Source organism: Aotus nancymaae, unplaced genomic scaffold (assembly GCF_030222135.1).
Source record: "Aotus nancymaae isolate 86718 unplaced genomic scaffold, 86718_ANA_hifiasm-v0.15.2.pri h1tg000020l, whole genome shotgun sequence".
Classification (NCBI taxonomy): Eukaryota; Metazoa; Chordata; class Mammalia; order Primates; family Aotidae; genus Aotus; species Aotus nancymaae.
In genome coordinates, this window is record NW_026988432.1 from 13,701,005 (window position 1) to 13,728,884 (window position 27,880).

The 27,880-nt window shown below is 39.7% G+C and overlaps 1 protein-coding gene across 1 annotated transcript; it reads right to left on the bottom strand.

Annotated features, from left to right (window-relative positions):
• Window positions 1-2,923: 2,923 nt before the first annotated feature.
• LOC105726092 (serpin B6-like) lies at window positions 2,924-27,102 on the bottom strand. Its single transcript, XM_012465380.3, has 7 exons — window positions 27,037-27,102; window positions 21,955-22,129; window positions 20,544-20,693; window positions 11,566-11,683; window positions 10,300-10,442; window positions 5,654-5,809; window positions 2,924-4,329 (listed from the first exon to the last, which is right to left on the bottom strand). Exons 2-7 carry the CDS (start codon window positions 22,117-22,119, stop codon window positions 3,925-3,927), a joined length of 1,137 nt encoding a protein of 378 aa, XP_012320803.2. The 5' UTR covers window positions 22,120-22,129; window positions 27,037-27,102; the 3' UTR covers window positions 2,924-3,924.
• Window positions 27,103-27,880: the final 778 nt, after the last annotated feature.

Below are 27,880 nucleotides of genomic sequence, written 5' to 3' on the forward strand. Positions count from 1 at the left end.
TAGTATTGGTGGGAGAGGAATTTTATGCTGCATTCCCCAACAGCCACTAGATGTGCCAATCAGATGTGCCTGTTCCATGCTATGGCCTGTGAATATCAGGTCAACATCAGCTTGTGCAGAAAGCCCAGAGGACTGGAAACCTCCCTCCAGTCCTCTGCCCCCTCCATCTCCTTCAACACAGAAGCTTCAAGTCAGGAAAGGAAAGGCCACCTTTCACGTGCAGAACCACAACAGCTTCTGGAGGGGACTTCATGCAGGCACAGCCTCCATCTTCTCAGCCTCCAAACCATCCCCTGCTTTGGACCCCTCCTTTGCCACTGTGGCCCTGCAGCCCTCTTTGAAAAGAGGAATGCAAGAGCCTTAGAGTTCCTGTTTATTGATGCGTAGAAGGAGCAAAGGCTCTCAGGGCCTCCATCCAGGACTCCTGGAGAAGGTAGAAACACTTGCTGAGTTCATAGAGCCCAGATGCACCTGACCTGAGGTCCATATTCCAGGTGCTCATCCCTGGGTTCAGGATGATGTGCTTTTGGTACTGGAAGTTTCTGAGTCCCACTTTTCCGATGGGAGAAACAACCAGAGAAATCCAACTTCATGTTAAAGGGAGTCAGGTTTCCGGTCCATACTCCTCCTGCACTGTGGTGGCAGCTGCCCTTCTGGTAGGTGCTGATACAGGCAAGTTTCACAATAACAAGAGGAAGAGATTACTGTGGCTCTCCTGGATGTACCAGGCTTGTTTGAGTAATTTTCCAGTTTTTTGCATTACCAGACATTGGACCCATGTTCTACCTCGTTGCTAGCTACAAGAACTTGTTAAAGTTACTTAACTTCTGAGTCTCAGATTCCTCACGAGTTTATTATTCCTGAGGATTAAATAATCTATGTAAAATGTTCAATGGAGTAAACATCTCTGAAGAGGTGAGATCAACTTTTTCCTAGAATTCAATTCTAAATGGAATTCACTTTGTGGATACTTACAAGAAACACTACATAGTGTAATGGAAAAGTCTTAGTGCAATTTCACAAAAGACGTGGAATCATTGTTTGGGAGGCTGGACCTTTCGCTGAAGGATAGTTGTTTTGATCATCTCATATTCACTTTGTTGGTGAAGGAGGGATCTCCTCCACTAAATAGTAGGAGATAACCAGACACACAGCATGAGTCAGGGACAATGAAATTGGCAGCAGTTTATTAGGCCTATCTGCTCACAAACCAAGGAGGGAGGACACCACATGCCCTACAGGGTCACAGGAGAGCTGCATTTGGGAACAGAGTGAACCAGCAGGGGCTGTGGGAGGCAGGCTTTGTACTACAAGAGGAAGAGATGAACCCGGGCTCCTCCAGATATGACAGGCTTGTTTGAATACTTTTCTAGGCTGGTAGGGAACTGAGCCAGGTTGAGACCCAGGTGGGGTACAGCTGACTGGCTGATCGGGGAGCTAAGAAGGGTGAGGAGTCTTCCTGCTCAGTGGGTGAACAGGGTGCACATATCTAACAAGAGCAGGGGACCACATGGCCAGGCCTCTGAGACACTGAGAATCCCACAGATGTCAAGCGGCACAGGGATTTCAGGCCTTACAAGACAGAAATAAAATATTGAGTGATAACCCTTCAGATACAACAGACAAACATTCATATTCATTCCTCTAGGAACAATATGCATATTGTTTTTCTCTATGATTTATGATTTACATGGCTAAAGTCTGATTACATTATATTTCTATAACAGATAAAAACATTATCATTCATTTTCATAATTCACTATTAATATGATTTGATTATTCTCATTCCAGGAAAGAGGAAAAAGAAACACCCTCCTGCTTGGATAGTTAGAGGCTACTCCATTTATATTCCCCATTCCCAACTCTTACTCCACTTGACTGGACTATCCTCAAAGCAGTGCAAAGAGGCGTGCGTTTCCCTGCGGAACAAGGCGCCACCCAGTTGCCCCTGTCGGTAACACTCAGAGGCTCTCTCTGCCGTGGAAGAATCACATGGACTGATTACTCCCCACCTTCCTGTCTTCTTTCCAAGTCCAAGTGTTGGGCAAAGGAGGAAGAGAAATGAGAGTAACAGCAACCTCTGATACTCTCTCTTTCCTCTCTCAGCACACATACAATGTGGATGTTTCCTTGTAATCCTCAGTTCCATTCTCTCCCTGAAGCTAAGTAGCTGGCTTGGGTACAAAGGGGAAAGTGGGCCAGTTATGGAATGATGGGTTGTGAAGTTCTGAGGGCTCAGGGTCTTTCTGGCTGCAAGGGGGCTGATGGAATAAGTCTTTTTAGCTGTGCCCTAGAAAACAGTGTAACTCTCCCTCTTCAATCTAACTCATCAGTGTGTTCCCTTATCACTGATCACAACAGTTGCATTTTAAGCCTGTAACACAAATGGCCACAAAAAGCTTAGCTTGCTTTTCAAAACATGTTTTAAATAATATAGAAAGACATGTGATGTATACCCATGAAGCTGTCTCAAACTACATTACTGTGAATAGAACATATTTAATCATCTCTGCCTCCTGGTAGCAAGTGTAAATTTTCAGAGGAAGTGGATGGTTGTACATTTGAATAGGCTTGTGACCCACTGATCCCTGTGAATGCAAACTATGAATAAAACAGAAGGCTGGGTGGGGTGGCTCACGCCTGTAATCCTAGCACTTTAGGAGGCCGAAGCTGGTAGATCATCTGAGGTCAGGAGTTTAAGACCAGCCTAACCAAAATGGAGAAACCCTGTCTCTACTAAAAATACGAAATTAGCCCAGCATGGTGGCCTATGCCTGTAATCCCAACTACTCGGGAGGAGAGGCAGGAGAATCGCTTGAACCTGGGAGGCGAAGCTTGCAGTGAGCCAAGATCATGCCATTGCACTCCAGCCTGGGCAACAAGAGCGAAACTCCATCCCCCCCAAAAAAAAAAAAAAAAAAAAAAAGGAAAGAAAAAAGAAACACCAGGGAAATTGGACTGAATTCTCACTGGTCTCAGTTAACTGCTCTCTCACCCTCTGTGCCAGCTTCTGAAGAGCTGGTAAAATTCTGGAATAGAAGTCGCTTCTGAAAATTTCATTTCTTTTCTTTCTTTCTTTCTTTCTTTCTTTTTTTTTTTTTTGAGACAGTATCTTGCTCTGTCGCCCAGGCTAGAGTGCAGTGGCATGATCTTGGCTCACTGGAGCCTCTGCCTCCCAGCTTCAAGCAATTCTCCTGCCTTAGCCTCCCAAGTAGCTGGGACTACAGGCATGCACCACCATGCCCAGCTACTTTTTGTATTTTTGGTAGAGATGGGGTTTCACCATGTTTGGCCAAGCTGGTCTCAAACTCCTGGCCTCAAGTGATCCACCCACCTCAGCCTCCCAAAGTGCTGGTTACAGGTGTGAGCCACCGTGCTGGACTGCTTCTGATAATTCTGAGTCCTGCTCACTGTACTTCCTCCACACTCTCCATTTTGCTTTCTATTGTTTCATTAAAAATGGGTCCATACATGTCAATACTATTGAACAGAGAAGACAGAAAACAACATGTATCTTCTTGTACTTGAGAAAACAGAAGCATAGCAGACTGTGAGGGCATCACCATACACAAAATGAGGAGACAGCAAATAGCTCTGACAGTGGGAATGTGTTGGTGGGGGAGTGGAGGGGGGTAACACCTCATTTCAAACAGAGGGGTTTGACTAAGTGGTCATAGATACCACCTGCAGAGTGACCACGAAATCCTCAGAGACTATCAAATAAAGACCCTAGAAAACATTTAACATGCAAACACACACACAAGAGTTCTCAACGAGGAATTTCAAAATTAGGTTCCTAATATCTCATTTTTGACTGCTGCAATAATAAAGTCACTTTGGGTCATGGGCACACTTTAAGGAGTAGAGGAAATGTAGATCACTAAAAGAAAAGAGAAGGGCTATATCCGATGACTACCTATGTCCTTATGGAGAGGAAAATCGGCCACAGAAGAGAATACTATTGGTTTTGATGTGCTGGATAAAGAAGAGGAAGGGATGGTCTGCACAGAACCTGAGGTGGTAACTGGCACAACAGTAAACTATTTCTTCTTCTGCAGCTGCTGCCGCTTCTGTACCTTCCTCATTGACCTCCACGAAGGACTTGTGCATGACCTTGGACAAGTGCAGATCCTTCTTAGACGACATTCCTGAGAAGTCTGCCCTGTCCCGTTCAAAGGCATCGACCATGCCCATACTGCGAAGGACATCCGCCATGTTGTAAGATTCCTCCAGTTTAAATCTAGGGAAAAAAACTTCCATCTCTCGTGCTTGCATCTTGTCTGGCTTTGTCCATTCTATGAATCTCTCATAAGAAAGTTTTTTCTCAACCTAGAAGAAGAGTGTTGGATGTTTTAGGGTCTAGATCAGTGTTGCCCCAACACAATTTTCTGCTATGATGTTAATGATGTATGGCCATAGTGCCAAATGTGATAACCACGAGCCAGTATGGCTATGGAGCACTAGAAGTGTGTGTAGCATAAAGGAAGCCTTTATTTTTAAAATTGTATTTAATTTTAACTAATGTAAATAGTTACAGGTGGCCAGTGGCTACCATATTGGACTGCATACGTCTGGAAGACAGCACAGTAATGCTAAACCACTCATGTATGAATTGATCTTATATTTCTGCGCTTCCCTCTTCATTCCCAGAAACTAAGTCAGACCATTTCCCTGAGGCAGAATTTTACGATTTGGCTCCGTTTGCATGAGAACGGCTCTTCTCACAAAGTCTGGTGTTGTACCTGAGCAGAAGCATGTTGAGGTGGGACCTCTCAGACTTGCCTTTTCTTCCATCCAAACTTTCTTCCAGCATATCCCTCATCATTTTCTGTTCATTTAAAATCCCAAATCTGTCTCTCATCTGGCCCTTACTCCGTCTCTGCCCCCCTTGTCATGTTTTGTTTGAAAAGCATAGCAACCTCCTTTCTGACCTATCTCCATTCTTGACACTTCCAATTCATCCATTGCAAGCATAAGAATTCATTTGCTAAAAATTCAAATTACTGTCCAGCTAACGTTTTTCATTGACTCTCTACAACCTTGCTATTCAGTGTGATCCATGGGCCAGCAGCCTCGGCATCGCCTAGGAGCTTGGTGGAAATGCAGATTCTCAGACTCCTCCACTCCAGTCCTACTAAATCAGAATCTCTTTCTAACAAGATCCTTAGGTAATACGCTGAGTCACAGCAGCTGCTCCCCACATGACTGCTTTCTAAAGAGCAAACTCACAACTATGGGGCAAGGTTGTGGAGAAGGCTACTAATATTAGTCAATGGCATACTCTGAGCATCGAAACAAATACATTTTATTCACCATGCCTTGCATCCTGCAACATCCCTCATAGGGAGGTACTGCCACCACCTTCCACAGGAATAAGCCTGGGAGAGCACAGATTTCTAACTTGTAAAGCAGGACATTGAACTCTGACCTGGTTTGGCTCCAACCTGAGCCCATTCTAGGATAAGAGTATTTTCTAAATTGTGTTCAACACAGAACACCATCCCACTGGATGTAATCACAAAAGGAGAAAAGGGCATATGGCCCAATAATTCAGGGAAACACTGGTAAAAACAAATTTTCAAGGTTTCTTTTTTCCTTAAAAGCTTGTGAGAACCTTTGCTATGATGAAATGCATACTTTAAACACTCTTTACCATTTTCAAATCAGTGTTTTCACTGGGAAGTATGATGATCATATTCAGCTCCTGTCCAACATAGGGAAGCACTAGAATTTGGCTGGATATTTTCCTTACATAGGTCATTTTAAAAGCGGATTCCTTAAACATCATTTGCACAGGTTTTTCTTTGTTCTAGAAAGGAAAACATTAAGTTGAAGCACAAGAGTCAAACATTGGACATAATCAACAAAGTGGCCACTTTCTGCCGCTACAAATGCTTTCTTTCTTTGGTCTCTAGAACCCCGTATTAGACACTTCCTTTACTGCCTCATGGTCATTACTTCAATCTCCAAACACCAGGGTGCCCAGAGCTCAATCCTTATCTTGCTTTCTGTTGGTGATCTTGAAGGAGATCAGGATATGCCACTCTGAAATATACCACTTTGGTTTAAGAATATTTTGAACTGAAGGCATTAGAATTCCTGAAATATCCTATCTGCCTAAAAGCAGAACTTCCCAAAAGAACTAAATATTGTCATTATTCTCTTCCTCAGTAACAATTCTAATTTTCTTAGAGATGAAAAGTCTGTACACACCCATCGTTGTCACAGGACTATTACCTCTGCCATTGATTCTGCTCCAAAGGGACCCATGTATCTTTTCACAAAAGGCATTTGTTTTCCCAAGTGCCCTTTATTCCCCTCCCTTTCTCCTACTATGTTGGGTAAAAACACCACAAATTCTAATGACCTCTTTGAGTTACTCATCATTGAGTTTTCCCATGTACATGTGTGATGCACAACTTAACAAATTTCTGTTTGTTTCACTCTTGTTAATTCTTTTTTGTCACTGTACAGGGACCCAGCCAAAGAACTTGAGAATATAAAGGATAAAGATTTCTTTTCTACCCTGTAATTTCATTTAATCTCATGAATTTAAATATAAAACCCAAGTCTGCACCTCTGGCCTGGATCTCACCTTAGTAGTCCAGTCTCATCCATTTCTCTACCTACTCGACATCAGCATCTGAACATACAAAACAAACCTCCAGTCTAACTTGTAACAATGGGCTCTTCACAATCTCTTCCAAATCTGCTCCATCTGTTTTCTGTCCCATCTCAGTTGATGGGGACACCATCTTTCCAGCTGTCAGATACCCTGAAATTAACCTTGACTCCCACTTTGTCTCACACCACATATCTGACATATTAGCAAATTATATCAGCCCCATTTTTACAATGTAACCGAAATCTAACCTGGGCATCCTACCTCCACTGCTATCATCCCAGTCTGGGATGGTGCAGTAAACTCCTGAGTGATTGCCTTGTTTCTGTCCTTATCCTCCTTGTGATTATTCTCAGCACAGGAGCCTGAGGGACCCCATTAAAACATAAGTCATATCACTCCTCAATTGAAAATCCTCCTGGCTCAGAGCAAAAGCTGAAGTCTTTGAAATAACTAGTAAATCGTGCCAGGAGTTTGTCCTCCACTGCCTCTCTGATCTCATCTCTTATTGCACTCCCTTTGCTTGTCTGCTACAATCACAGTGGCTGCTTCACAGATCCATGGACAAACTATCTCAACTCTGCCCACAGAACTCATTCCCTCAGAACCTGTAACACATATGACCTTACTTCTTTCTGTCCTTGTCTCAAATACCATCTCCTTCAGTGAGGGCTTCCTTGCTGACCCTTACCTGAGGTTGTGCTGCCCAACCTCAACTTTCTTTTTTTTTTTTTTTTTTTTGAGACAGAGTTTTGCTCCTGTTGCCCAGGCTGCAATGGCATGATCTTGGCTCACCACAACCTCTGCCTCCCAGGTTCAGGCGATTCTCCTGCCTCAGCCTCCCTAGTAGCTGGGATTACAGGCATGCTCCACCACTCCCAGCTAATTTTGTATTTTTAGTAGAGATGAGGTTTCTCCATGTTGGTCAGGCTGGTCTCGAACTCCCGATCTCAGGTGATCTGACCGCCTCAGCCTCCCAAAGTGCTGGGATTACAAGTGTAAGCCACCGCACCCAGCCCCACCTCAACTTTCTATTACCTTTTCTTTGTACCTGTCTCCATACCACTGCTCTTAAATATATATTTACTGTCTTTCTCCTCCAAGAACATGTAAGCTTCATAAGGAGAGGGACGCTTTGCAGATTTTGAACACGTCTCGAATAGTACCTAACACAATGCGTGACACATAGTGAGCACTCAATCATTATTCATTAAATAAATGAATAAACAAACTTAACAACAAAAATACTGAAAGAAAAATTAACACAACTTACTAGAAGGACACCACATTTGTTTCTAACGCATCGTCAGACAGTAGGAAAGATCCGAGGACCGTGATTATGTTCTGCACGATAATTCTGCCCAATTCCTGAGTCCTTTGTAAGTTAACAGTAGCAGCTACTGTGAATTTATTGAATATTAGAGTAATAGTCAAAAATACTTTATAGTCCCAGTTCTCAGATATATAATTCTATATTAAATAAATGAACCCCAAACTATTTGTGTTTCAGCTTTTATCTTCACATTGTTGCTCACACAAACTAATGCTCAGCCATCAATATCCTCTTCTTTAGTTCTGTCACTTTTAGTGAGATTTCAGCAAACTTGTGTCTGGAAATGGCCCAATAGTAGGCATTTTCAGCTTGGTGTCTGTACAGTGTCTGTTGCATCTACAGATTGAGTGTCTCTTATCTGAAATGCTTGGAGTCAGAAGCATTTCAGATTTTGGATTTCTTTCAGATTTTGAAATATTTTCATTATACCTACTGATTGAGCATCCCTAATTTTAAAATCTGAAATCCGCAATGCTTCAATGACCATTTTCTTTGAGCATCATGTTGGTGGTTGAAAAGTTGCAGATTTTTTGAGCATTTCAGATTTTGAATTTTCAAGTTAGGTACACTCAATGGAACTTAACTTTGCTGTTTAAAATGAAAGCACCTATAGACAGTATTTTAGCATATGAACATAGCTGTGTTTCAATAAAACTTTATTTATAAAAATAAACAATGGACTGGATCTGACCATTGGGCATAGTTTGCCAACTACTGGTCTAGGAAATTCTCTCCCCACTTTCAGATCCCAAAACCTCTAGTCTTGTTATAAAAGGATCCACACTTGGTCATTTGTAGTAACTGAATTCACTAAATATGTAATTATATAGGTATTTTATTTCATTTTGTAATTAAATAATTAAAATTAAAATTTATAACAACTCAAACTCTGTGCCCTTTGAGAAAGTACATAGGTTGGTACACTTACCACTAATTGCAACTTGGGTTTTTTGTGTGTAAAGACTAGAAAGCAAAACAGAATTCTTCACCTCCTTATAGCATAAAATAATGCTGGCCAGTGAGAAAGAAAAAGAGCTTTCCTTCATGAGAAAAATGCCAGAACCTCAGAAAGAGAAGATTTTCTCTTCCCCTCTGTCAATCCTGCTTTCTCTTGCCTGCATCGTGCTTAATGTCTGAATCAGCTTGTGAGCATGGGGAAGTAAGTCATGGAAGTAAAGAAGACAGGGCAGAAGAAAAAGTGAGTCCCTGAAACTTTCTCTTACAACCCACATCAGGCTTGGCCTCTGCCCACCTCCAGAATTCCTACTGTGGAAGAAGAATATCAAGAGTTTAAACCTTGTGTGTTGAGTTTTCTGTCAATTGCGATTCAATGAAATCCTAGCACACATCTTGTTTTAAAAAACTTAAGGACAGAAATAGTTTTCCAGGGGAAAATGGAACAGTTCATTTCAAAATAAAGCTAGAAAGAAAATACATTCCTTGAGAAACCAAAGACACAATCAGGCGCAAGTGGGCATGGAAGATTTAACCAATGATTAATAATTAACGTAATCTATTCTACTACTTTTGAATATATCCAGAAAGTTCTAGAGTTAAACAAAAAAGAAAGAATAAACCAGATTTAGAGAAAGACAAAGGGCCTTTTGCAAATAATGTATTCTGAGTTGGAGGTAGCTAAACTCCATGTCTGTCCTGTGTATGTGTTTTTGCTCACCTGTTTTTTAGGTAAAATTTTGTGCTTATTCATCTTTATTATCAACAGAAGACTGAACATAATTTATTGGTTCAGTACTTGTTGAGCACAAATGTGAGCTAAGCACTGGTAAGGTAGCATTCTCTCACTCAGACAGCAACAAGCAAAGTGGAAAAGGGACACCTGAATCAACCACTGCAATGCCACCACAGCGTGGAAGGAATCACGGTGACAGCTTGGACGAAGAGACAGCTTGGGGAGGTGCATTGTCAAAGGCTTTCCAGAAGGAACAATGAATGAAAGAAAGGAGCATGTAGGTACTGATGAGAAATGAAGATAGAGAAATATGCGAGATCCAGATTATGAAGAGCCTCACACATCATACCATTCATTTGAGTTTATCTCACAAGTTTTGGGAAGCCAAGGACCATACAGTCAGATGTGTAATATAGAAAGAACACAATACAGATGAGATAGAAGCTGGACCAGAAGCCTGGGAGTATGTAGCCACTGTTGATGAGACCCAAAAAGGAGATGAAAGGTAGAGGAAAGGCCCATAGGTTTGGAGGGGTGTCCTGCTGCTGGATGACCAAAGGGTCATGGTCAAATCTACCAAGAGTCATGTTTTAAAGCCAACATGAAGACAAAGACTGTTCCCAAAAATCACCTTTGAAATTGCAAAATATTCACCTTGCTAATTTTAAAAGGCATTTTCCTGGTCCTGTGTTTCTCAAACTGACTCTCCCAGTTTCCTTTGAAGTAGATGGCATTCACAAGAATCAGCTTAGTCAATGAATCAACTGAATCTGGAGAGAGCATCTCCGTAATTTTACCTGTAAAGAAGAATTAAAAAACCGTTTAGCTAAAAGTATTCCCAGATGATTGTATCAGGAGGGATATCCAGATCATGTCATCTGTTTGAGAAATCGAGTATGTGGGAAGGTAGTTCATGGTGTCCCAGAATAAAATCATGTAAAGGGATGCTTATCCTCACAACAACCATAGTAACAACACTGCAATAAAAGCTTGAAATAGAGCTCTTGTAATAAAAATATCACAATTTGAATAGATGCATAAAACAAACAAGTGGATATTAATGAGAAGAGGATGATCTGACAATATATAGCAGGGAATGATTGATGCCTATGGCTTAAAGAAAGACACATAAAAGATTGGCAAAAACGTGAGTAGTTGTAGCAAGTATAAGAACATTTTAAGAACTAAAGATTTAAAAAGGCATGACTGGCTGGGTATGGTGGCTCACACCTGTAATGCCAGCACTTTGAGAGGCCGAGATGGATGAATCATTTGAGGTCAGGAGTTCGAGACCAGCCTGGCCAACAAGGTGAAATCCTGCCTCTACTAAAAATACAAAAAATAGCTAGGCATGGTGGTAGATGCCTGTAGTCCCAGCTATCCCAGCTACTTGGGAGGCTGAGACAGGAGAATTGCTTGAAGCTGGGAGGTGGAGGTTGCAGTGAGCTGAGATTGTGCCACTGCACTCTAGCCTGGGCAACAGAGTGAGATTCTGTCTCACACACACACACAAAAACAAAACAAAACAAAACAAAACAAAAAACGGGCATGGCCAAGCATCCCGCCACCTTGAATAGATAAACCATAGAGCATAGGCAATACCAGAGAGGGAGTCCTTTAAATTCCAAAATTAATGCTATGTGTTAATAGAAACCCCATTTAATATTAACAATAAAAATGTGTAGGTTCTTCTGGAAAAGATGCACTGCATATTGAGAGATATCACAGATAGATGATAAGAGCAGGGATAAAGCTAGAGAAAAGTTCTACACTCCAGCAATATTTCAGAAGCAAGCTCTTAAAGTTTGCAGAGTTATTTAGAGAAAACAGCACTCCTTGTCATATGTGACAGTTTTATAAGGAAACTGACTGTACGACTGTTTAAAATGTTATTGGAATAAAATAGCAATATGTTTTCACCTTCAGTTTTCTCAGCAATCCAGGTGTTTATGTGTGTTCTGGACATTTCTGCATCGTTCAGAAAATCAAGCTGTTTTAGCTTTGCCTGGTAGAATTTGCCACAGGAATCTGTAAAAGACTAGGAAAAATTTAGCAACATAATTTCACAGCTAACAAAATAACACCAACAACTTACTTTTTCATTGTGACACATTGGAAAATCAATAATTTTATTTACCATATATAAATTGCAAATGTGAGAAATTGACCTAAAGTCCAAATTCTTTTCAGCTATTCTTTGTCTTAGCTTATAAACTAAGTAATATAATGATCTACATAACAAATAAATTTCATCAGCTGCTGGATCTTTCAAGAGAGTGGCAGTGCATCAGTGAGATAATAAAAGGCACTGAGAAATCTCCAAGAAGACATAACAGTCCTTAACATATAAGCACCAAATAGCGGAGCATCAGATACAAAAGGCAAAAACAGAACTGAAAGGAGAAATAGACAAATCCACTATGATAATTGGAGACTTCAAATGCCTCTATGGGTCGTGGAAAGATACAGAAAGCAGAAAATCAGTAAGAACATAGTTGAACTCAACAACCACCACCAAATAAGTAGATATAATTGTACAACGGAATTAATCTAGAAATCAGTTAAGAGAAAGATCGCTGAAAAATTCAAAAGTACTTGGAGGTTAAACAGCACACTTTTAAATAACACATGAATCAAAACCAAAATCTCAAAAGACACTAAAAACATTTTGAACTAAATGAAAGTGAAAACACACTGACAACACTAAATGCTGAAGAAAGCACGGAGCAACAGTAACCCTCATTCGTTGCTGATGGGAATGCAATATTGTACAGTCACTTTGGAAGACAGTCTGGCAGTTTCTTATAAAACTAAAAATATGATTCAGCAATATGACTCAGCAGTCATGACCCTTGGCATTTACCGAATTCGGTGTTGAGAAAAACCTGCACACAAATATTCATTGCAGCTTTATTCATAGTTGCCCAAGGTGGAAGCAACTGAGATGTCACCCACCACTCTGGTGGGGATGTTAATGAATAGGAGAGGTTATGCACGTACATAGCATATTGATGATGAGAGAGTTCATTATGGGAGAGTTAGTTAATAATGGGAGAGGCTCAATTTTTCTGTGAGCCTCAAACTGCTTTTAAAAATAAAATCTTTAAAAAAAAACTTCAAGATTCTTTGGCTATAGAATCTATTGCTTCATAAACCACTAGATTTGTTGAGTAAGGATTAATACAGCAAGTGCTATGTCTGCATCTACATTTTAGAATAACAGAGTGTAAAACTGGGTCTGTTGTTCCATAAATTATGTGAGTAGAATATATACTACTACACCAGCAATTTCTATCAGAACTTGCTGCAATACTGGGAAAGTTGTAAATCTGCAGTGTCCAGAGTGGTCCCACATAGAGCTCTTGAGTGCTAAAAATATGGCTAGTGGGACTGAGGAGGTAAACATTTACTTTAATTAATTACATTGAAATGTTCATAACCACATGTAGACAGTAGCTGTGATTCTGGATGTTTTCGAGTATGATAAACTTTACTATAAAGAGTCCAAACTGTAATCAGTTACTCAATGGAATTATAGGATATTCATGAAGACCTACATTATGCTATATAAAAGCAGAATCTGTGGAGGAAATTAAATGGATTGAAGTAATTAATTTGTTGTCCAGGCACTATGGAATTGTTTCCTAATCTTTCTCACGTATTGCTCACTGGTAAATATTTAATTCCCCTATTCAGGTTTTGGTTTTTATCTCGGAATTTTATACTGCCTTTTCAGTACAGCATTGGAGAGGAAATATAACAGTAGTTATGAACACAGGTTCTGCAACTTACTAGCTGTGGGATCTTCAAAAAATTTCTTACTCTCTTTATGCCTCGATGTTCTGTCTGGTAGAACAGGGAAACAGTAATACCTACACCTCACAAGATTACTGTGAATACCTGATGAATTATTTTCACTTTTTCATGTAACGTTTTTGAATTTCCGTGACATTGCATTGCATAACTGATCTAGGTCCATCATTTTACTTAGTCCTCCCACACTTCAGGCTTTGCCAACTTGGAATTTCTCAAACTAAGAAAACGATCAGAAATAAAACTGCTAAGTCACATATTGATGACTTGCTGCAGCCCTAGGTGAACTTTTCAACTTTTAAACATTTTAAAATAATTAATTGTCAGCTAAATTAACTTACTATTTTAGAAGCCATGAATAAAACTGAAAGAACATCTAATTATCTACTGCTATTGGTCTTGGATTTTGGAAATAAGAATAAATAAATGAATAAGAAATTAAGGAGAAATAGTTGACAAATATTTCTTATTTTTTTATTTTGTATTACAATATCAAAATAACATCTTAAACATCAATTATTTTCTTAAACTATCTACCAACAGTGTATATTTGTATGTTGGAGTTTTGTTTTTCTTTATATAGAGGGCTAATAAAAGGTGATAATAACCTAAATAGCAGCTAAGACTATAAAAATAAGTGGAATATGTCATAAAATCACACTATAATGTACAAATCTTACAAATATTTAACTTTATGCTTCACAGCCTTTCTTGTATATCAGTTGGTTTTGAAACAATTAATTTAGATTCTGAAACAAGTTTTAAAAATAATGAAAAAATCATATAACACAGTAAAAGTGATATCCCAAACATAGAGAATTCTTGTAAATCAATAAGAAAAAGATATCCAACCCCATGGAAAATCTGCAAAGGAAATTAAACAGGTGATTCACAGAAAAGTTAGAAATGTTCAATTCACATAGAAAAGCTGTTCAACAATAAGAACACATGGACACAGGAAGGGGAACAACACACACCAGGGCCCATCAGGGGTTGGGAGGTGAGCGGCGGGCAAACAGCTAATGCATCTGGGGCTTAAAACCTAGATAATGGGTTGATAGGTGCAGCAAACCACCATGGCACATGTGTACTTATATAACGAACCTACACATTCTGCACTTGTATCTGGGGAACTTAAAGTAAAAATTTTTTAAAATGAACTTAAATTTTACATTTTGTTCTGTAATATAAACAGCTGATTAAACAGTTTGATTAGGAAAAAAAAGGAAAAACTGTTCAATTCCATTAATAATCAAAATGGTATTTTTGGTGCTTTCTTGCTTTATGGGTATCAGCACTTGTCTATCATATATGTTGTAATCTTTTTATCTCAGGCTATCTTTTTTAAACTGTTATTTTAGGTTCAGGGATACATGTGCATGTTTGTTATATAGGTACATTGCATGTTGTGGGGGACTGGTGTACAGATTACTTTGTCATCCATCACTAATAAGCATAGCACCTGTTAGGTAGTTTTTGATCCTCACCCTCCTCCACCCTGCACCCTCAAGCTGGCCCCGGTATCTGTTGTTCTTTTCTTTGTGTCCATGTGTACTCAAAGTTTAGCTCCCAACTATAAGTGAGAAAATGCAGTATTTGGTTCTCTGTTGCAGGGTTAGTTTGCTTAGGATAATGGGCCTCCAGCTCCAACCATGTTGCTGCAAAGGATATGATCTCATACATTTTTATAGCTTCATGGTATTCCACTGTGTGTAGGTACCACATTTTTAAAAATCCAGTCTACCATTGATGGACATTTAGGTAAATGCTATGTCTTTGCTCTTGTGAGTAGTGCTGGAATGAACATACCTGTGCATGTGTCTTTATGGTGGAAGAATTTATATTCCTTTGGGTACATATCCAATAATAGGCTTTCTGGGTCAAATGGAAATTCTGTTTCAAGTTTTTTGAAAATCTCCAAAGTGCTTTCCACAATGACTGAACTAATTTACATTCTCACTAACTGTTTATTTTTCTCTGCAGCCTCGTCAGCATGGTATTTTTTGACATTTTAATAATAGCCATTCTGACTGCTGTGTGATGGTATCTTACTGTGGTTTTGACTGGCATTTATCTAATGATTAGTGATGTTGAGCATTTTTTCAAATGTTTGTTGGCAACATATATGTCTTCTTTTGAAAAGTGTCTGTTTATGTCCTTCGCCAACTTTTTAATGGAGTTATTTGTTTTTTTGCTTGTAAAATTAAATCCTTTATAGATTCTGGATATTAGACCTTTACTGAATGTATAGTTTGAAATATTTTCTCCCATTTTGTAGGTTGTCTGCTTACTGTCTTGAGAGTTTTGTGTGTCTGTGCGGTGCAGAAGTTTTTAAGTTTAAGTGGGTCACATTTGTTGTAGTTGCTTTTGGTGTCTTCATTATGAAATATTTGCTAGTTCCTATGTCCAGGATGATATTTCCTAGATTATCTTCCAGGGATTTTATAGTTTTAGGTTTTACATTTAAATCTTTAATCCATTTTGAGTTGATTTTTGTACATGGTATAAGAAAGAAGTCCACTTTCAAAATTCTGCATATGGCTAGCCAATTATCTCACCAACATTTGTTGAATAGGAGTCCTTTCTCCATGGGTTGTTTTTGTCACATATAGATGGTTGTAGGTGTGTAGCATTATTTCTGGGCTCTGAATCCTGTTCCATTGGTCATTATGTCTGTTCTTGTACCAGTACCATGCTATTCTGGTTACTATAACCTTCAAATATAGTTTGAAGCCAGGTATGTGATGCCTCCAGTTTTGTTCTTTTTGCTCAGGATTGCCTTGGCTATGTGGGCTCTCTTTTTGGTTCCATGTAAGTTTTAAAATAGATTTTTTTTTTTCTAGTTCTGTGAAGAATGTAATTGTAGTTTTATACAAATAGCATTGAATCTATAAGTTGCTTTGGATGGTATGGCCACTTCAACAATATTGATTCTTCCTATTTATGAGCATGAAATGTTTTTGTATTTGTTTGGGTCATCTCCGATTCTTTGAGCACTGTTTTGTAATTTTTATTGTAGAGGTATTTCACTTCCTTGGTTAGCCGTATTCTTAGGTATTTTTTTCTTTTTTCTTTTTTCTTTTTTTTTTTTTTTGGCTACTTACAATGAGATTATGTTATTGATTTGACTCTCAGCTTGAATGTTGTTGGTATATAAAAATGGTACTGACTTTTTTTACATTGATTTTGTATTCTGAAACATTGCTGAAGTTGTTTATCTATCAGATCAAGGAGGTTTTGAGCAGAACTATGAGGTTTGCTAGGTATAGAATCATGTCATTTGCAAAAGAGGATAGCTTGACTTCCTCTCTTTCTGTTTAGATGCCTTTCATTTCTTTCTCTTGTCTAATTCCTTAGGCTAGGACTTCCACTTGAATAGGATTAGTGAGAGAGGGCGTTCTTGTTTTGTTCCAGTTTTCGAGGAGAACGCTTCCTTCTTTTTCCCATTCAGATGTTGGCTGTGGGTTTTTCATAGATGACTCTTAATATTTTGAGGTATATTCCTTCAATGCCTGGTTTGTTGAGGGTTTTTAACATGAAAGGATGCTGAATTTTATAGAAAGCTTTTTCTGCATCTATTGAGATGATCATGTAATTTTTTTGTGTTCTGTTTATGTGGTAAACCACATTTTTTGATTTGTTTAAATTAAGTGAATCTTGCATCCAAGGGGATAAAACCTAATTGATAATTTTGGACCAGCTTTTTGAAGTGCTGCTGGATTCGGTTTGCTAGTATTCTGCTGAGTATTTTTGCATCTGTGTTCATCAAGGATATTGGCATGATACTTTCTTCTTTCTTTATTTCTTTTTTTTTTCATTCTGTCTCTGTTGGGTTTTGGTATCAGGATGATGCTGGCCTCATAGAATGAGTTGGGGAGGAGTCCCTTCTCCTCCGTTTTTTGTTTTTTAAATAGTTTCAGTAGAAATGGTACTAGCTCTTCCTTAGACATCTGGTAGAATTCAGTTGTCAGTCCATCTGGTCCTGGGTTTTTTCTGGTTGGTAAGCTTTTTATTACTGATTAAATTTCAAAAGTTGCTATTGGTCTGTTCAATGAAGATTAGATTCAATCTTTTCCTGATTCAATCTTGGGAGGCTGCATGTTTCCCAGAATTTATTTATTTATTCTAGGTTTTCTACCTAATTTATTTACTTATTTCTAGGTCTGCATAATAGTTTCTGAGTGCTTTCTGTATTTTCGCAGGGTCAGTGGTCATGCCTCTTTGTCATTTCTGATTCTGATGATCTCTCTTTTTTTCCTTATTTGTACAGCTAGTTGTCTATCTATATGATTAATTATTTCAAATGATTTGTCAAATTTTGTTTTCGTTGCAGTTGCTTTTGGTATCTTCATTATAAAATATTTGCTAGTTCCTATGTCCAGGATGGTATTTCCTAGATTCCCCCAGGGATTTTATAGTTTTAGGTTTTACATTTAAGTCTTTAACCCATTTTGAGTTGATTTTTGTACATGGTGTAAGGAAGAAGGCCACTTTCAAAATTCTGCATATGGCTAGCCAGTTATCCCAGCAACATTTGTTGACTAGGAACTAATCTGAGCATTGAATATTTTTCCATTGTTTGTGTCATCTCTGACACAAATCTGAAACATTAATTCTTTCAAATTAATCATATAGATAGACCACTAGCCATACAAATCAAAGATTCTGGATTCACTGATTTTTGTATGATTTTGCACATCTCAGTTGCCTTTAATTCAGCTCTGGTTTTGGTTTTCTTGTCTTCTGCTAGCTTTGGGGCTGGTTTGTTTCTCTAGTTCCTTCAATTATAATGTTAATGTTGTTAATTTGGAGTCTTTCTAACTTTTTGATGTGGGTATTTAGAGCTATAAACCTCCCTCTAACATTGCTTTTGGTGTGTCCTAGATACTCTGTTATGGTGTTTGTTTGTTCACATTAGCTTTAATGAATTTGTGGATTTCTGTCTTAATTTCATTATTTACCCAGAAATCATTCAGGAGCAGGTTGTTCAATTTCTATGTAATTGTGTGGTTTTTGGGCAATTTTCTTCACATTGATTTCTATTTTTATTGTATTGTGGTCCAAGAATGTGGGAGGTATGATTTCATTTTTCAGAATTTTCTATGTATTGTTTTATGCCCAATTGTGTGGTCAGTTTTACAGCATATGCCATGTACAGATTAGAAGAATGTATATTCTATTGTTTTGGGATGGAGGGGTCTGCAGATATCTATTTGGTCCATTGATCAAGTGTTGAGTTCAGGTCCTGAATATCTTTGCCACCCAGGTGTTCCTGGGGACAAGATAAAACTACACCCTCCAGTTGAGTTCACACAGAAGTGGGACTACTGGGCCAGAAGCTCTACCAAGCATTGCCCTCCTGGCTATAAGTGGTGGGTGGGATCATGCACCTTGCCATCTGGGTGTTTCCTGGGAAAACATGAGGCTGTGCTCTCCAGGTCAGTTCACACAAAAGTAGGACCACTGAGCAGAAGCTGGCACCAAGCCCTGTCTGGTAAGAAGGGGTGGTGCAAACTTACTGCTCCCAGGCATTGCAACTGTGGCTTCTGTTGGGGATATGGCACCAGTGATGGTCTGCTTCGGGGTCCAAGGCTTGTAGCAGTCTTCTTGGATTTGAAAGTTGCCCCCACAATACGTCCAGGTGGCTCTCTGCCTCAGTCTAGAAGTGCAGCAGTGGGGTGCTGGGGGTCAGGGGGATTTTCCCCTCTCAATCAAGCACAGGTCCTGGTAGACAGCATGAATCCCCCTGGGGGCTCTCACTCACTTGCCCCTTCCTGTGTTGAAGAGAATCTCCTGGCTCCATGGTGAGCTTAATCGGACTGGTTCCTTGATTCCTTCCTCTCTGCTCTCTGTGCACCCCTCCTGTCTTGATGGAACCTGATGTAATTTCTCAGATGATTGATCAGTGTGCAGGGTCAATGTTCATTAGCCTTTCTATTTCTTCTCATGTGGTACACATGAGCTGCTTCTAGTCCAATATCTTGTGTCCGCCCTTCCAAGAGTTTATAGGTTTACAGTATACAGCGCTGTTGATAGTAGGTGGAAATGAGCACCACACACATATCCTTTGGGGAGTGTAAATGGCTACAACACTAGTAACAGTGATTTGGCAATATTTATTAAAGCTTCAAAGTCTCATTCCCTTCCTCCTTTCTGCATATCCATTTTAGATAGTAAATAGTGCACATGAACACAAAATATTGTACAAGAGTATTATTGTTTGTAATGGCCCAGATTAAATACAACCTAAATTCTCATCAATAAGGGAAAGGTTTGCTATATCTTGGTACAGTTATACTTAGGAATACCAGAAAATGGGTAAAAAGAGTGATATAGATATGCATATGCTGAGATGAAAAGAATTTAAGGCATATTGTTAGGTAAAAGGAAACAAAGTATATAACAATATGTATAGTATACATAGCATAATAACAATGTAGGGAGGAAACTTCAAAAAGCAGCATTTCTGTATGTGAAGCAGGGTACACTCCAAATTTATAAAAGCTCAGACATTGAGAAGGGGAGTATTGGAGTTAGAAGTTAATGAGGATTGCTGATTTATATGCATTACTTGCATTTTTGTTTAACAAGAAATTACTTGAGCACCTTTGTTTAAAAAAAAAAATCATTAAAGCCTTGTCAACAAATAGAGCCAAGGTAGTCAACTAAAATATGTTGTAAAAGATTTGCAGTGTCTAAAAATCAAATCAAAATATTTAAACGCATGAAAAGTTAGAGAAGTGTCACGATGCACAAAAAGTTAACAACATCTGCAAAGCAATTACTAGAAATATGCATTTTGATCGTTTCCTTGTTTTGGCTGATTCATCTCCAATTGTGCTATGCTCTGTGTCAGTCAGTTCTTTTATAAAGATTAACTCATTTAAGCTTCATGAAAGTCTTGTCAGTATTTGCTATGACTTATTTTACAGACAGTAAAACAATCAGAGGAGTTGTGTGAGGTTAGGGAATGAAGTTGTGAATTCAGGCTCGCCTGTATGAGTTCATAGCCCACATTCTTTCTACTACTGTCCATCACATTGCTCTCTTTTTTTTTTTTTTAATAAAACACAAGTACAACTTACTGTGTGGAAGTCATAAGACTTTTCTCCAAAGAGCCTGTTAGCAGTTCTAAGCGAATACTGAGTGTCAGTTCTGTTAATTTCAGCAAGAAGTGACTGAAAACCTTGGTGAATATCTCCATCTTCACCTCCAATTTTACTAAAAGAGAGTGCCTGAAATTAAAAAATAATAATAATAAGATACACATATTCCATATTCCCTGACTTCAAAAATAGGCACAATGCTAAATTCAACATTAAGAGATTTTCAGATCCTTTCTATGGCATAAAAGATGATTGATCTAATTTTTATGGTTTAGCTATGTCTCCACCCAAAATCTCATCTTGAATTGTAATCCCCAGAATCCCCATATGTCAAGGGTGAGAACAGGTGGAGGTAATTGGATCATGGAGGCAGTTTCCCCCATGCTGTTCTCACGACAGTGAGTGAGTCTCATGAGATCTGAGGGTTTTACAAGTGCCTGGCATTTCCCCTGCTTTCATACACTCTATCCTGCTACCCTGTGAAGAAAGTGCCTCCTTCTCCTTTGCCTTCTGCCATGATTATAGGTTTCCTGAGGCCTCCCAAGAATGTGGCACTGTGAGTCAATTAAAACTCTTTCCTTTATAAATTACTCAGTCTCAGGTATTTCTTCATAGCAGTGTGGGAATGGACTATTAGACAGAAAGTGTGTTGAAATCCACCCAGTCTCCCTACCGATAGCTCTTCTTAAGCCTCCCTATAATCACTTCCTATGGAAAACCAAAGTTATCTAAATATTGGTATGACTGGATATGCCTTTTGCAAACCCAGGCAAAATGATTCAGGTTACTTATGCTCACTGTTTGTGGTACTTTGTCTAAAAACACAGCTGCCAACCTGTGCATATACATGGTGCTCCTGACCTGACACCAAAAGATGGGGTCCCTCTTCCCTTTTTTAGGACCTGGGACGGCCCTGTGACTTACTTTTAATAAGAGAATGCAGAAGTAGCTCTGTTCTAAACCTAGACCTTTAAAAGCCTGGCAGCTTCCACTTGGACTCTCTTATAACCCAGCTACCATGGTGTAAGGAAGCACAAGCTTCCCTGAGGAAAGGCCATGTGGAAGGGCCCCGGAGGAATGAAAAGACTTGCTTGTAGGGTACTTAGGCCCCAGCTACCAGGCAGCACCAAGGCCTAGACACGTAAGTGAAACCTTCTTGGACCTTCTAGCCCAGCTCCCTATGGAAATACCCACAGGAGTGACCTCAGGTCACCAAAAATGGTCAGGCAGTGGTAACACGCTCCATCCTGCTAAATCTCCACCCGCATCCCTGTGATACTGGCAGAGTTAACTGTTAAAAGAGGAATCTCTTTGAGATTTGAAACATGAAAGACCAGTACTACTGATAAATTAATAGCAGTTATTGTTGTCTTGAAGTGGCTTTAGGTACCTGAGACATCTGAGCTGCGGTGTTTCCCTTTGCCCCCATGAAGACCATGGCCAAGGCTGATGATATGCTCATGGGTGAAAAAAACATGTTGTTCGAGTTGTTTTCCCCTAGCTTTTTCAAAAGGTTTAATGCAAAGGTTCCATTTGCTTCTGATAGAGCATCCATGACAGTGAACCTGAAACAATGGATTTAAAAACAATATTACATCAATATGGGCTTCTTATGTATTGCATCTTCACTTTATTTATTAATAGTTACAGTGGATGCTTTTCCTCGGTGAACAAATAGGTACACACACAAAAGCTAAACTGGGGCTTTTATTGCAAGATTTCATTTAATCCATACAACCTGATGTGGTAGGTGCAGTGAATATTTGCATTTTACAAGCAAATAAACGGAGTCTTCACTGTGTCAATATCTTGCCTCTGAGGACACCCAGCTACAAACAGCAAAGCAGGATTAGCAACCAGGTCTGTGGTTGCTGAGGAACCCTGTAGCTCTAGGGTTCCTCTTAACGTCTTAGTCACCATGGGTCAAGGTCTTCTTAAAAAAGAGAAGAAAAAGCAGACAGCAATTTAAAGCTATCTTTTTAAAACATGAAATTCGTAAGTATAAAAACAATTAATTTCCAGTACTGGTAAAATAGGTATTCCTTCCTGTACTCTACAACTGATTATGTAAATTAGGACACCAGTATTTCCAGAGTGTAATTTAGAATTATGTCTTTAAAAGGAAGGAAGGAAGAGAGGGAAGGAGGAAGGGTAGAAAAAGGAAAATGCCAAGAAAATATTTATACATTCAGAATAAAAAAATTCATTCCAAAGAATTTCACTGAAAGTAAAACTCACATGTACTGATACAAAATGTTATGCAGAAAGATGACAATTGAAGCACTTCATATGCTACAGAGATAACCTTTAAATGGCCTACCACAGACAACCAGTTAGATTCTGTCACATCTGTGATTAAATATAAATGAAGATTAATATTAAGTGTAAATTAGAAATAAAGTTCCACATACGTATAATTCACAAATAAACAGGCTGGAAGGAAACACTGAACATCAGATATTTCTGGGCAATGGGTAATGTTGACATTAGTTATGTCCTTCTGTATTTTTGCATTTTCTGCAATATACGTATATTCTTTTTAGTGTCATTTAGTCAGTTTTGCTAATGAACTGGCACTTGGTTGTAAAGTCAAATAGTTCTAGGAGAGACATTGTACAAATCAACCCAGGTACCTTCCCATTTCTCCCAACTTCCTAGAAGCAATCAATCACAAGTCAGCTTGCTCTTTCTCCTGGCATTTACCTCTATGTGTAGGTATAATACGTGTATATTACTGTTTTTGACTTAACAGTTTTAGACATTATCTATTGCCTTCCTAATTTAGGGAATTACATCACTAACTTCAGTCACTATGCTTCACCTCCTCTATCTAAGTGTTTGCTTTATTGCATTTAAATAGTATTCATAGCTAAGCCAAGTAGTGAGCAAGGAATCCATTCCTGTTCTCACATAACTCTGTTTTTCCTTTTGTTAATATTGCTTCCACCCACCTTCTTTGGCTTTCATTGTATATATAGCAAATTCCCCCAAAGTGTTCCACCAATCAGTCAGACCTTTTCAGTAATTTCTTAATATGCTCAACCACATATAAATAATCCGTCAGTCCCATTGCTCATCTCCCACAGTCTCTCACCCTGCTGGTGAGTGCAGGTTTCTTTAATCTGTAAAATTTTCATTTCCCATGCAGAATTTTCATAAGCAGAGAACAACTTTCCCTACTGTTATACTTCAGTTAATGGTCGACTTGTTTGTCAACTTGATAAATACAAACTTTTTCTTTAAACTTTAAAGCACACTACTAACACAGCAAATAAAATATTTTTGAATATTTAAGCATTGATTATAAAGTCTAATATATAAGATATTTTAGAGTTTTAAACACATTTAAGAACAAACCAACAAAGTTAACAAACATACCATTAATATACACAAATGAACCGCCATAAATTGATTAAATACCCTTTTTTTTTTTTGAGATGGAGTTTCTCTCTTGTTGCCCAGGCTGGAATGCAATGGCATGATCTTGGCTCACTGCAACTTCCGCCTCCCAAGTTCAAGTGATTCTCCTGTCTCAGCCTCTAGAGTAGCTGTGATTACAGGTGCATGCCACGATGCCCGGCTAATTTTGTATTTTTAGTAGAGACTTCGTTTCACCGTGTTGGCCAGGCTGCTCTCAAACTCCTGACTTCTCAGATGATCACCTGCCTCATCCTCCCAAAGTCCTGCGATTACAGGTGTGAGCCAATGCACCCAGCCTAAATACACATTTATAAACCTAGTAAATTAAATTATCTCGAGACCTTCAAATACGTTTTCAAAATACCCAAAACAGTACACCTGTGATTATAAAACTTATTTCTTGCATAGCACTATTAATACCATGGGTTTTATTCACTTTATATTTGCTATATTTTTCTATATTTCCTGAATTGATACTAATGTTAACTTTAATAATTTTCTGGGGTTAAATTAATAACAAACCAACTTCTTTTCACAAAACAAATGGATGGGCAGTCAGACTGATGACTGGGACGTGGGATCTGATTGAGCTGTCCGGGTACTTATCAAGGCATGCTGATCTTTATTTTTATAGTCAAACAATATTTTTAAAGCCAAGCAAATATAAGAAGAGCTTTGTGGTTTGGCCCTTCATTGAGATTTTTGCAAGCACTCAGGCTACCTTAAATTTTATTTTTTTGTAGCCTAAAGCCTCTCCTTGAAATGCGGTCTTATTTGAGGTTTTCCTCTATCTAGGCTGCATAACAGAGTTGTATCACAGATGTTGGCTCTGTGTCTTTTGGTTTATTGTTTAAGCCAAGCCTTCAGGTTGGTTTGTGTAATCACTGTGCTTGTCAACCTGTGAGCTTATAGTCACAATTTCTACATAGCAGCCACAGATAGATCATCACACAGCATTTCCTATAAATAATATTGAAATTATTTCCTACTTCCTTTTAAATTCATCTTATTTGCTTCCTCTGAATTTATTAACAGACTGTTGGCTTTGTAGTAACAATGTATTTCAGTTAACAGATGTTTGCTTTGTTCTTTTTTTAAAATTATACTTTAAGTTCTGGGGCACATGTGCAGAACGTGCAGGTTCGTTACATAGGTATACATGTGCCATGGTGGTTTGCGGCATCCATCACCCCATCATCTACATTAGGTATTTCTCCCAACGCTATCCCTTCCCAAGCCAATGCTCAAATTGTCACAGCTTTTCTACTGAGAATCTCTTTAAGTTGGTTACTTTCTTTTTTCCCTATCTCAAACATTCTTGCTTTCTGGCAACAATATCTTTCTCATTTTGAATTTTTCCAGTCCCTAAACACAGAATCAGCTCCTCTCCTGGTTTTCTTTCAAAGAAGGAGAGATGTAAAAAACAAATTCTGAATACTCAGGGAGCCTACAAGTTTTGCTACTGACAAAAAATACTGCTGCTCTTCTAAGACCATCTATCTCAGTGACAAAACTGAGATAGATATTCCATTTTGGCTTCTAAATATACTATGATGTAAGTTATATTGGTATTTAACTACATTACCCACCTTTCTTTTCTAAACATTCTTGCATTCAGAGACTGTCTGCTGGGCTGCACTTGCCCTACTGTCTCTTTCATAATTCCAATGTGTTGTGTCCACGGCTTTTGATGATTCCCATTTCTGACTCTATTCCTTTCTGAACTCGCTTTTCTTTAGCATGCAGCATCCCTGTCTCACCTAAGACAGCCCTTTGCCAGTGTCCTTTGTTTTAAACCCCAGTGTTTTTTCTGCTTCGTGGTTCATTCTATTCTTTTGATGGAGCAATAGTTTTCTAAGACAGAATACATAAATTTTTATTTATTGTATATTTGAAAATATTTTTATTCTACTGTTAGATACTATTAATCATTTGGCTGGAACCAAGTAAGAACATTACTTATCACATCAGTATTATAAACCCCAACAGGGAGGAGACAGCTCTGGGCCACATTCCTGTCGTCAGGCACAATCAGACCCCAGAAGTAAAATGACCCACACCTGACCCAGTTTCCCCCTAGCATCTGAGTATGCCTGACAGCATCTGAATATCATTTTTCTATAAGTTCTGCTTTCCAAGCCTAGTTTTAAAGGGGGTAGGAGAAAGAGAAAAGGAAGTAACTTAAGTGACAATATGATCTAATACAACAAAATTAAGATATGATTAAAAGGCCCCACCATCTCACCGTAAGGACATTGAATTTTGAAATATTTTATCCTGTCAGTGAATTTCATAAAAACAAGATGTGGAATGTCCCTCACGATGATCTTTGCAGGCCTGCACACTCTCAAAAGTACTGTGGTGTTGGCCAAACTCTGGAAGCCAGAGAGGGCTGTAAAACCCATGCGCTCATTCTTGGAAAAGGCGCTGGGGGAGGCACAGGGTCCAGGCTGACTTCCAGACCCACCCCTAGGTCTCTCTCAAGGGTCTTCAACCCCCTGAGAAATTTCCAACGCACTGCTCTCTGCTGGGTCACCTATGTCCAAGGGGCCCTGATTACAGCACGGAACTTTCTGCAACGCCCCATCCCATGGTGGCCCATCTGCTCCTGGACCCTTGGAGGTGCGCGCTCCCAGGGTCCAGGAGTCCTAGGGTCCAGGAGTCCTAGGGTCCTAGTGTTCTGAGGCGTCACGGCACCCTCCCACCCCCAAGAGCACTTCACCAGAGAGAATCAGGGGCGTCCTTGTCCGCACCCCAGCTTCTCAGCTCCTGGATGCTGAGCCGAGCCTGGAGGCTCGTCCCCCAGCTCCACGCCATCGTCCCCGACACCCGCCCCTACTACACCAGGACCCACAGGGGTCGCAGCCAGGCGCAGCCACACCCCTGCCCTCGGGGAAGCCCCGGCCCGCGACCGAGTGAAGGAGGGAGCCCCGGAAGGGCGCTCAGGGCACTTTGCAGGTTTCGCTTTCCCGGGCTCCTACCGTTTCCCGGGCGCGGGAGCGGATAACCCGATGCCTGTTTGTGGGATCAGCTCCCACAGTTAGACACGTACCCCAGTTGTGGGCACCGCTGTCCAGGAGCCAGGAGAGACCGGTGGGAGTGGTGGGAATAGAGGTGTCGGGGCTGCGCGGGGTATCAGATCCTACAGGGCGGGGAGGCGGGCGGAGTCGGGAGGCGGGCGGAGTCGGGAGGCGGGCGGAGTCGGGACCCGGCCAGGCGCCACCCAGCACAGCGGGCGGCGGGCAGGAGGGCGGGGCGGGTCCCGCAGGCCGCGGGGCTTTCCTGGTGTGCAGCCAGCCGCCGCTCTGGGTGCAGATAAAAGCCCCTACTCTCCACTGCCAGGAAGTTTTCAATCGAGAGGTGCTACTATACCCTGCACCCACCCCAAGCTAATGTGTCTTTGTAGTGAACTGTGAATCATAACTTCAGGGACCAGAAAAGTGCCAATTCCTGCTACATGGAAGTAAGCTGCACATTGCAGAACCACATTGCCATGTATGTACCTACGCAACAATTCTGCATGATCTGCACATGTACCCCAGAATCTAAAGTACAATAAAAAGTATATATGTATAAACACATCTATGTAGGCCTCTTGGGATAAGAATTAGACTTTGGGGCACTCACAAATTACAGAAATGAATGTGAAAACCTTATTTGCCGTTTTAGAGCAGTCATGGGAAATAGAAAGTTTTCAGATGACTGGGGGTGGGGAGAGTGCTAGCTAGATTTTTATTTTTATTTTTTTATTAATAGATAGTAGCCAACATAGTTTTACGGCACATCATTTAATGCATTCATATAATTTGTAAATATGAAATCAGTGATATTGGGGCTTTCAACACCTTAAATATTTGTCTTTTCTTTATGCAGAAACACTCAAATTACTCTCTTCT